General features: G+C 37.9%; 1 protein-coding gene and 1 pseudogene across 1 annotated transcript in view; both read right to left on the bottom strand.

The window, feature by feature from the left end:
• DMD (dystrophin) overlaps nucleotides 1–12,065 on the bottom strand; it is a 1,897,222-nt gene that overhangs the window by 33,777 nt on the left and 1,851,380 nt on the right. The window contains 3 exon segments of the mRNA XM_039846417.1: nucleotides 6,784–6,942; nucleotides 9,768–9,833; nucleotides 10,941–11,006. Coding sequence (XP_039702351.1) covers nucleotides 6,784–6,942; nucleotides 9,768–9,833; nucleotides 10,941–11,006 — 291 coding nt within the window.
• LOC120589031 (uncharacterized) lies at nucleotides 2,920–3,037 on the bottom strand (annotated as a pseudogene).

Genomic DNA, 12,065 nt, shown 5'->3' with positions numbered 1-12,065 from the left:
TTTGGTGGTATTAAACGGTCCTCACGACTATTCAATTTCCTATGCCAAGATTCTATGCTCACCAGACAACAATTTGATTTTTATTCTGATTTCTGATATCTGATCCTAAGACACAGGACCCTAGAATGGAGCAATGAGTCTAGTCTCTAAAAAATATATATTCCCTATTTTAATAGACTTAGTATTTACACTTAAACCCCGTGCTGTTCCACAGAAACGTTTAAGGCAACATTAATAGACTTAATATAACAAGACAGTTTAAAAGAAGGAGAATTAGGATAAAGGGAGAAATAAAATTGTCATTCTGGGTTATCCATCTACTTCCATGAATTGGATTGTATGAATTGGTCCCCTCAGGCTTCGATTAAGTCTGGATAAAGTGAAGGAAATTGAGTCAGTGGACCAGTTAGTTAGAAACTGAGCCTCTGAATCATGGTGATCCTACCCCATGGACCTGTCCTCCCTGCCTGAGTGGAGCTGAGGCGGCTGACTCTTACAGAGCCTATTCAATGCAATGCGTACGCTCTTCAGCTTCTCTTCATATAGTAGCTTCTCTTGCCATAAAAGATCTTGGCTGTCCAATTATGTGGGAAAACAAGCTCCCTTTGTTTTGGAGGCTTGTATTGCCAAGTGACACAAGGGCCTAGTTTCATTAAAGTTCGCAGCTACTACTCCTTTCCCCCAGACTCCAACTTGAAAAAAGAGGTACAAACCAGCTATGGGAATCAGTCTCTCCCAACTACCAACGACATCTACTGTACATTTAACATTCACTCCGTTATACTCCCTATCCCTGTTCCTTACCCTAAGTTCTTCACCTATCACATTGTCTTCAGAGGTGGCCCTTCTCCCATTTGTGGCCATACCACCTCCTGTGCTCCTGTTCCCTTAACCCCTCTCCATCCTAGCTCTCTGGGAAGATGCTCCTATTATTCTCAAGCTCTCTTCCCGTATTCTGGCATCCTTCTCTAGCGTGAGAAAATTAATTAGGGATCTTTAAGTAAAAAGAGAAGACGAGAGCGAACACCACATGGCATTGTGTGAAATGATCCCAACGCCGGTTTGCAAATATTTGCATACACAGGGAATATCTTTGAAAGAGAATACAAGAGACCAATGAAGTGGTAGCCTGCAGGGCCAGGAACACTACGGCCAGAAGACAAGGTTAAAGAAAGACTCACTTTCTCTATATGTCTTTCTGAATCCTCTGGATTTTGTTATTATTTATTAAAATTAAAGTGATTAAATAAACATTTTAATGTTCACATTTTCCGAAGTTCTCCAAAGCTCGGTGTTCTCCTTCTGTCATACAATCCCTGGGTAGATAAATTCACTCTCCCAGTTTAAATTCACTCTCCCAATTTCAACTACCACTTGTGAGCTGGAGACCCCTGGATCTCATATCTCTGGCCCATACCTCTCATGCGAGCCTCAAAGTTCCATTTCTCACCATCAGACATTAACAGGTGCGCATGTCTCTAGGACCTCAAACTCAATCTCTCCCATATCCCATTCGCCACCTTCCAGTCACTTGACTCTTATAACACCCGTATAAACACTATAAAAACTATAAATTTATATTTATGTAGAATATAAATAAAGAAGGGACTTGCTGCTACTCCTGAACTGTCAATCCCAGCTGCAAACAACCATCATTTTGCCATGCGCCCACCAGAACTGGGACTCATTCCTTCCCTTCCCAGACCGGCCAAATCACCAAATCAAACGGCCCTGTCCCTCCCATGAAATATCCTTCCAATTCAGCCTATCATTCCCATTTCTATTACCTTACTTTATAGGCCCTAATCACCTCTTTCCTAGATTCCCATGCTACCTCCCAGTTTGATTTCCTTCTGTCAATATTGTTGTTTTCAAAGTTACTCTTCACACGGCTGCCTGAGTGATATACGCGACGATCGAACAGCATCTCCTCTGGCTTACACCCTTCAGTGGCTCCCTGTACTAGGTGAGGAGGCATCAATTCAGCGTGGCACCGTGCCCTCCCAACCTGGCCTTGCCCATCTGTCCAGCCTCATCTCCTCCCATTCCTTGCCTAATGACAAAAGTGCACAACTGTTTGCCATTTCCCAAACACTGTCTGCTGTTCCTCACCCTGAGACCTCTGCTTATGCTCCTCCCTCTGCTTGGAATGCCCACTCCTGATGCCCTTCGGATTCCCTCTTGGCTATCTTCTCACCATCATTGGAGACTCACACAAAGGAACATGGAATAAGGACATCTTGAGTCTGTGAAGATTGAAAACTACTAGCCCCTGGTCCAAAGTTATCCCATCGCTTACCAAGTGAAGCAATAGGATCGTGCTTTCTAGCTAGTTTAATTCAGTTGTATAAGTAACCAATCTAAAATTTCTTTGAATAGGACATTAATAATCTTGCATAATCATTGGAGGAATGAAAGGAATAAGAGAAAACTTAAATTTAGGCTGTTTAACACCTGGTCACCCAACAAAAAGACACAGGAAAGGTTCTGGGTAGGTACTAAGAATCTAGAGTTTCCTGCTGTCATATAACATCTAGTAACAACTTTAATTAACTTTAGACTTCACAGTGAATCAGGTTAGTATCTACCTTCCTTTTAAATATAGGAACAATCTAATCATTTACTATGCAGCCAGCAGAATGGCAATGAGTTTTTGGTCTCTCATAAAGGCCACCTTTTCATTGCTACGGTCATACCTAGAATTTCAGAACAAGTCTTGGTTCATTTCGACAGTGTAGAGAAAAATACGTCAGAATTTAACACCTCAGATTTAAGTCAGGAAATTGCAGGCTTTACTATACGTGGGGGGAAAAAAGCAAACTTTGAGGGTTTTTTGTTTTCGTTGTTTGGGTGAGGCAACCCTTGGCTGACCTAACAGATTGCAAGGACCTTGTCAGTTTACAATCCCTTATTTTTTGATGCCTACAGCACTTGATTTCCTAGGTGGTCTCCCATCCAAGTACTAACCAGGCCCAACCCTGCTTAGCTTCCGAGATCAGACGAGATGGGGCTTGTTCTGGGTGGCATGGCCGTAGATGCAAACTTTGAGTTTGCAATGTTAAAGACACACAATGGAGCAAGTTCTCAACATCCAAATGGTCTCAACCAAATAAAGGTGAATCTGAATTATCTACAGTAGGAGGGAGAGACCTCACGCAGACGCGAAACATTAAAGATTGTATTAGGCATCAGTCACCCAAATTTATGACAGACACTATTGAGAAAATTCAGAGTCAGATGTATCTTTGCTAAGAGCTATCACCTTATCTTCGTGGCATTAACCAAGAATCAGAGAATGCCAGTGGGTGAGACATACAGGGCCTGGAATTTAGAAAATGAATTTTTAACATTCTAAATTTATGACAAAGCAATACTTGGCACTAATCAAGAGAAGTTTGAAAAAGGGAAGTATTTTGAAAAGCAAGCGGAAGAAAAGCTTTTGAAAGGCTTTTCTCTATGAAATTAGGTTTTAAAAAGGATTTTAGTCAAAAGTACATGCATGAGTGCTACAATTAAAATAAATTCAGCTTCATTTCAATTCATTTATTCAATAATTTATTCCACAAACATTTATTGAATACTATGTGCAAAAATTGGAAGAAATGAAATTTTAAAGACAGATAAGACGCCCCTGAGACGCTTCTAAATTAGCCATTCTCCGTTTTCCAAGGGGATGGAGGGGAGGTCTCATGAATAAGAATAATTAACAGAATTCAATAACATGTCTAGTCAGGAATGCGGATCTCCGAGTCCCTGTCCTTTGCTAACTGACATTTGGAGATGTCATAGTTACAGAATAAAGGAACACAAAATACACATAGATATAGTAAGTACACATCCAAAGGTCATGAGACGATCTCAATTTTAATTATCCATTCCCATTTTCTCTAAAAGTATGCTCGTATTTGTCCAATTATGTGGCCAATTTGACTTGGGAAATACAGCCAGCTTGGCAGAGGCACTGGGAGAGGGTATCTAATGACCTCCTGGGCTCTCTCGGGAGGAAGGACAGGAAATGGTGAATTAAAGGGTCCTTAAGTTAAGCAGCACTGAATTCACGGGTCATGAAAGCTAAGCTATTATGGCACTGAAGAGATTTGAGCAGAAGTTCAAGAAAACAGGAGAGTACAGAACAAAGGAAACCAGATAGACTATTTTCAGGAGAGGAGCTCTATAGAGACATTTCTTTGGGATTTGGTAGGAAGTGAAAATGTGACAAAGTGAAAGGAGAAAGAAGGAAGCTCATCCTGACCTTTACTTAAAGGTCAAGATAACTTACACAAAGACTTGCATCAACACCAGATTCTTCATTTTGGAGCTCTAAGCAGCCTTGGTGTAATTTTTTTTCCCTTTCTTTCAGAAAATAAACTGTCCCACTGGGGGGGCGGGGGGGGGCGGAGAATAGTCTTGAATATCTTACAGGGTAAAGTGGTTATCACTGTACCACAAATAGATAAACTGGTTTAACCATATCTAGTCCTTGAAAATATGCCCTTAAATTAAAGTCCATTCTAGGGAATATGTCACAGTCCTACGTAAATGATATTTACGCAGAATGACTCTATTCTCTGGGGCTATTTTGAGTCAGAAAAGTCTGGATTTGAACTTGCTTCGGCCAGTGGCCGATTGTGAAATCTGGGTCAAGCCATTTGAACCTCTCTGAACCTGCATTTTCCCATCCATCTTCTTTAGGGAGATTTTAGGAAGATTAAAGTGACTCAAAGTTATATTAAAGTGCTTTGAAAATGATTATATTATATATAAATGATAATTATTAGTACGCTTTACCAACACTCTTTAGTTTGGTTTTCATGGTATGGAAGGAAAGTATGCTAACAGCGAACAAGACATACCTCTTGACCAATGAGATACAAAGATTATTACACAATGGCAACGATCACATAGTATAAAAATATTTTCACCCCTGGGTAAATACAATTCTATTTATAATGTCAATTCCAACTTTTCTTCCTGTTTCACTTTGACCCCTAAAATAATTAAAGATTTAACATAAATGGATATTAATGATGATTCTCAATAAAGCAGAGGAAAATGTTTTTTTCTATGCATGGTCTTCATCGCCAACTGGTCTTACAAATAAGGCCAAAAACGTTACCATGAAAACCAAAACATGCTGCCTCCTGGATGGTACTCATGTGACACCCTGGTTGTATTTCTAACTTACGTTTTTACCAAAGAGTTCCAGAGTATCCACTAAATAGACTTTAAGAGGATTAAGACAATCCTTGCCCCAAAGGCATTCACCATCATGGTAGAGGGAGGTGTTGGGAAAAACTGATAAAAAGGCAAAGGGTCTGGAAATTCTATGGGAAAAGCCCAAAGTATTCTGAGAACATAGACCAAAGATAGATTACTTCCAAATGCAGTGATCTAGCAGGGCTGTGAGGAAAATTATTTTGAGCAAGGTCACGGAGAATGAGCAGGACTCCTTTGTCAAACATGGCAGTGAAGGGATGGGGCTTAGCAGCTAAGCTAAGGAGTAAGCTTGAGCTTGACCCAGAAAGTGGATGAGAGCAGGATGCATTCAGAAACAGCTATGATAGCGTGGCCGGAACGCAGGTACAAGAGATGAAGTTGTAAAAGCAGGTGAAGAGAAAATCGTGGAAGGTTTTTCAATACCCAGCTAAGAAGCTGGATTTTTTTTCTACTTGCAGAAATCCAATGCCATGATGGGTCTTCGTTCTGGAAAGATGTACAACTAGAGTCAGTACGGAGGATTTATTGGAAGGGTGGGGAAAAGAGTAAAGGGAAGCCGCCTAGATAAGGAGCTCTGGCCACAGGTCAGGGCTATCAAGAGCTAGAAAGAAAGAAGTGGCAGCAGAAAGCACTGAATGAGCGGCAGTTTGCTTTTTCATCTCCTGGTGACATACTCCCTGAGGGTACTATTTCTCAGATACACCCTGCTGCCTAGATTAAGATATCTTGGTGCCTTGGGCTAAACCAAAGAGATGAAAGTACTCAAGTCCCATAAATTTGAACAATGGCTCCTTTAAAGACTTGCCCGGTGGCATTTGTCTAAAGAAGGCACACTGAATTAGGAGTGATCATGTGTAAAAAGCCTTTCTTGACCAAGGGACCTATGATATATATAATAAATATAATACAAAAGTAAAAGTCCAATGATTTGCATTTTCCTGACACCACACAACATCCCAGATTTTTACATCTTTGTCCTCTCTGCAGTCATCGCAAATTTTCTTAAGTCTTTTACTTCTACAATTTCTACTATTTTTATATGAACATCTTTTTCAGGTGATGATTGACAACTGGAATCATCTCACTATTCTGTTATGATGGTGAACATAAATGATGTCTGTATTTGATGATGAGAAATAAGATGAATCAATTTGTTCCCAAATATGACCAAGCCGATGAACCAACGTTCTTAAATGCTTCGAGAGAGATAATATGGCCAAACATATGTACAAATTGTATAATCATAAAATTAAATGACCTGCTTTGTTCTTAAATTCTACTCTCAAATAGAAAATCAATGCCTCTGAAACACATGCAACCAATCAAATACCACCGTGCATCAGCATTAATTCCTTTAACACCTAAAATATGAGTTCTTCATTATACTATTGCATTCATTTTCTTCTTTCAGATAATGAAAAAAAGAATCCGTAAATGGTGCTAAACAGATTACTGGAGAAAACAATTAGACATAGAACGACTCTAAGTGAAGATTCCTGGCACTTTTCTCTGTGTGCAAGTGTATGCACTCTGCATACCAATGACAAAGCTAGAAAGAAAACTCACCTGTTTTCTTCCTCAAGATCTGCTAGGATTCTCTCTAGTTCCCCTCTTTCCTCACTCTCTAAGGAAATCAAGATCTGGGCAGGACTACGAGGCTGGCTCAAGGGGGAGTCCTGGTTCAAACTTTGGCAGTAATGCTGGATTAACAAATGTTCATCATCTCTGGAAAATAAAATCAAAGGTTTTGTTTTTTTCCCCCTTATTTGCTTTGAGGGTCAGGGACTCGGGTGGGTATTTAAATATAGAAACATTTATTTGCTCTTAACAATTAATTAGACCCTTTTTCCGGTTTCTAAAGACATTTTGATACTGTTGAGGTTGTGGTCTACCATCCTACTGGTGTATTCGGAGTGTTTCTTGCTCTATTTCCGATTGAATTTGACTGGCCTATTTACATGGGTAAATGAACGGCAGAATTACAGAAATACTGAGACTCTATGTCAGCAGTTTAACCAATAGTTAATAAATATTAAAAGATATAACAATGGCTGTATAATGCTTTTTTTTAACAATGCTTTTGCTACCAAACCTGTCAAGATAATCTGTTCGCTAAACCACACTATTGTTGATACTGACCATGAAAAAAACTGTAGCTCTTACAATAATAGAGTAAATATTCTGTTCAGTGGATGGCAATGTAATCAAAAAGGATTGCTTAAGTAAGCCTGTTTGAACTTATAAAAGCCACAGAGGCAGGATGGTAAAAATAATGAAAAATAATAAAAAATATAAAAGCCACAGAGGCAGAATGGTAAAAATAATGAAAAATAATGAAAAATATAAAAGCCACAGAGGCAGGATGGTGAAAATAATGAAAAATAATGAATCAAAAGATTGCTTGATTCAATTATTATTTAGATAGAAAAACAAAAACTGAAAGGACAAAAAGCCATTTAAGGTGACTAAAAGAAAACTGAACAACTCATTCTTTAGAGTGACTTTTAAGGACTAATCTTGGGGAAGCAAGAAGCAAAAGGCTTATTTATATTTTGGGAGGCAGCGACAATCTTTCCTTGAAACTAGGAACTCTCTACTAAACGGAAGAAATTATTTTCTAAATGCACTGCTCATAGCTCCTAAAAAGACTGTGTACCTCCAAGCTGTATGAACTTTGTTCTGAGGGGGAAAAAAAAGACCACCTCTGTGTTCTTAGACTGAAGCTCTGTTTGGCTAAATACCATTAAGATGAGAGGTTAATAATATTCCCCTCCTCACACCCACTTTATTTCTTTTTCTCATCTCCATGTCTTCTGAGTTGGAAAAAAAAATTCAGATGTTTAGGGAAAAATCCTGATTTATATGATTTTGGTCCATCAAGCCAGGTGATTGGATGAAAAGTGAAAAGCTGACTAAAAATAATTATTGGGTGTTAAAAATAAACATTTAAATGAAGTAGACCAATCCTCCAAATCACTTCCCAGACCTACCCCCTAAAATCTCATGATTTTACCATCCAACGAGGCAAAATGGATTTTATGTCCTGAAAATGAGTTAAAGCTAAATTTCATTTAAAAATACAACAAAAGCCGTTTTACCACCTAATTTATTATTCCTCTGCCCAAATTCTGAAATTTATTGCCAGAATTTCCCATTTTTAATTATAACAGATAGCTATAATTAAATTTCTCTTACTGTTCTCTTAGGCAGTCAATGAATGGCAGCCATTATTATATATACAGATACAACTTGAACTAATTTGAATGTGCTAGAGCTACTAATATGAAAATCAGTGACCCAAAGAAGCAAATCATTCAGGTTGTTTACATTTGGCTCATTCTTTGGTCACATATTTTCCTGTCAAAGTATTTTATATGTTAATACTATTCATACTTTTCCCCATAGCTAAGAAAGAGAATGCACCACAGCTATGTTTGGGGAAAAGGTTGTTTTATTTTGTTTTAAGTAAGTCATACAGAAATGGTGGAGTGTTGACTTGATTCTTTATTATCTTAATCGCCTTTTTGTATCAGATGAGATGATTTATTCCCATGTCTTCAATAACCAGTGATGTATAAATGCCACTGACACTATCACCCTCAGCCTAATCCTTCTAAAGGTCTTTTTCTCATCTGAGTGTAACTTTGGGTTGCCATATCTACTACATATGATAAATTTACTATTCTTCCCTTTGCCTAGATTTTCCATGACAAAGGAGTGAGACATCCATAAGTGTTATCAAACTAAAAACATCATTGTACTCTGACTAGACTTCATCTCTCTAACTTATCTATTCAGTTAACAGAGCCTTATTTTTTTTTTCCCCCAACATTTTAGCTTCTTAATCTGCTTCCTCCACCTCAGGCCCTTCATTCATGGCGAATTTCCTCTGTCTTCCTTATTGTGACCACCCCCGTACTCTATAATGAAGCCCTGTTTCCCTGCCAGAGCTGTGTTCTCTGCCACTTTTAACATCACTCGCTCTCCTTCCTTAAGTTGGACACAGCTAGCTTATCATCCCACAAAAAAACTTGTGACCTGTTACTAGATTGTCTCACTTTATTTAGCTCGTGAAGATGCTAAATCACAAAAATCTACTACTTCAGACTTCTGAAGGAAACTAACCTACCATAGGGGAACACCAATGCAACTATATACCAAGATTATATATCTCCACTACCCATGAATGGAGAAAATACCAAGCCATTGCTTAAAAAATTTATATCCAACCCCTTTACATATCTGGCAGGTCTGGTCAGAAATTAAGCATTTAATTAAAGTATCTGGAACTCTGCAATTTGTGATAATATGGTATTAAATAAGAATAAGGCACATTGTGTTTGCTACTCCGGAATACCAATAATGCCACATTTGGATGAGCTCATTCTGTGTTAGGTTAAGAATTACGGAAAAAAAGAGTAAATGAATGGCTCCTTGAAAGATCAAATGCATATAATGCTATTTTCTATCTTCTGTGCTACCCTACCTCTAAATCCCTCAAAGCAATTTCATCTTCAGGAACATTTTGTAAAAAGAGACAGGATACTTACATGCTCTCATTAGGAGAGATGCTATCATTTAGATAAGATCCATTGCTGTTTTCCATTTCTGCTAGCCTGATAAAAAACGTAAAAGCTCATTAAAACTTATGTGACTTCTTAGAATCTATTCAAGACCTAATCGAACATTCCTGAAAACTAAAGGATAAATCACGCCAAGAGGAGAAAGGAATCCTTCAAATTAAAGGATGTGTGTGTTGGCCTAACCATTTGAAGCAGCGAGTAGTAGACCACAGCTAGTTAGTAGCTTTACGTTTATGCTATAAATTACAAGGGAAGTTGTATTTTGTTGGTTTTCCTTTTTTCTTCGCAGATCGATCTTCCTTTCACTGAGGACAGGTCATTGTCTTCACAAGAAAAGCTTCCCTCACAATAAATACACTCTGTACCTTACACTACCCCTTGTTTTTTTAAGACCGTTAAAGCTTTCCACTGACAACAGACATATATAGCTAGTTAACGCTTCCCATGGTTGATAAACATGTTCAGCAGTGAGAATATCGATAAAGGATGGATCTACAGAAAGCCACACATCTCAGCTACCCACCTCTACCTTGAAAACCCTCCCTCCACCAGACACACAAAGTCTTTACAACTAAAAAAAAAAAAAAAAGTTAAATCATACTCTTACAGATTTAATGAGCATAAGATATCTTATTATTAGCAATTTAGTTTTTAGGAATAAAAATTATCTCAAACACAAAGAAAGTGAGACAGAAAGGTCCAAGGATTAGGGAAATCAATTATTCTCTTCTTTATAGCATATTATGTAAAATAAACACGCAAATGGAAAGCCAATGCTTTCATATTCTCCACATAACATAGTACCATTTCTTCACATATGTATGTCTGGTCCAGCAGTTTTCTAAGAAGCTTATACGATGTCTAAGCCAGTTTATTAAACGTGCTCAGTATACAAAACATAATAAAACTATCAGAAATGTTTAAAGGCCAGGGTTAGGGGAGATTGTTCTGGACTAATGCTTTTACTGGTGTCCAAAATCAACATGCAGTGGAATGGCATGCACGTTAGAGGGCAAGTTAATTAGTAGAAATCAGACAAGATTGGGGGGAGGGGAAGATTCATTTAAAATTATTATAGGTTAGCTTTCCTTGGTTAGTTACTTTAATCAATATTTGCCTGGCATTCAACTAGTCTCATACCTGCTAGCATAATGTTCAATGCGTGAATGAGTATCATCGTGTGAAAGCTGAGGGGACGAGGCAGGCCTATAAGGCAGAAAATGTGATTAGTCACAGATACCATCCATTAATGGAGAAAAAAACCCCACCACACAGTTATGTTATATACATGGCCTAGAATGCTTTTATTCTAATTCTATGGACAATGTACACCTTTAGTTGTTCCTATTTTAGATATCATCCAGTATTTTAAATCCAGGTTCGAGAGAAGAATTCTCATGCTTCTACTGTTATCAAAAGCCATAAAGAGAGATCAAAAACTTCTGTGGAAAGTTTCAATTTTAGAAAAGGTTGAAGGAGACCATCTCTACGTGACATTTTGCCCTCCTACCTTGTAATCTCATATCCTCTAGCTCTGAAATTGTCTTAGCACTATGGGGCTTGAAATTTTCAACAGTTTACACTTGTGTCATTTATTAGATCCTTTCTTACTGAACGTTTGCCTAGTGCATTCACAGTCAACAATTTTTGGCCACTCCAGTCCATGACTTCTTAGGACTCCATGTATCGAGATGTCTTGGTCTGTGCAATTTTGTAAAGAAGGACTACATCTACCAATTTAGCAGCAGGACTAGCTTACTACTTCAAAGAATAAAACTGAATGACCCAAAATTATATTTCAATGTTTTTTAAAAGAATGACTAAATTCAATAGAATGTCACAATATCTGAAAATATTTCTTATTAGGGATATGATGTGCTAATTAATATGCAGAGGGGAAAACAAGAGAAAGGAATTAATTAGCATGAATAGTCTATATACTTCTTGGGTATAAAACTTCCCTTTTTTTTTCTTTAGCTCCATAGACTAGAATTTTGGTAGGGTTAACATTTTTTTTCTACCCTTTCATATCTGACTTATTAATTATCCTTGAAGTTGTTATAGCAGCTCTGGATTAACCTTATAAAAAAAAAAAATCCATCTGTTTTGAAGACTAGGTTGGGCTTAGTCTTCGAAAGCCCCTAGATAAAGACATGAATCCAAAAGTCAACAGTAATCTATTCAGTGAGGAGTGGTTTAGTCCAACATCCAAGCAGCATTCAAGGACTTGGTAGGAACACTAAGAAGATATTTGGTTTTTTTTCT

Source organism: Pteropus medius, unplaced genomic scaffold (assembly GCF_902729225.1).
Source record: "Pteropus medius unplaced genomic scaffold, Ma_sr-lr_union100, whole genome shotgun sequence".
NCBI classification, from domain to species: Eukaryota; Metazoa; Chordata; class Mammalia; order Chiroptera; family Pteropodidae; genus Pteropus; species Pteropus medius.
This window is presented reverse-complemented; position numbering and strand designations above follow the sequence as displayed.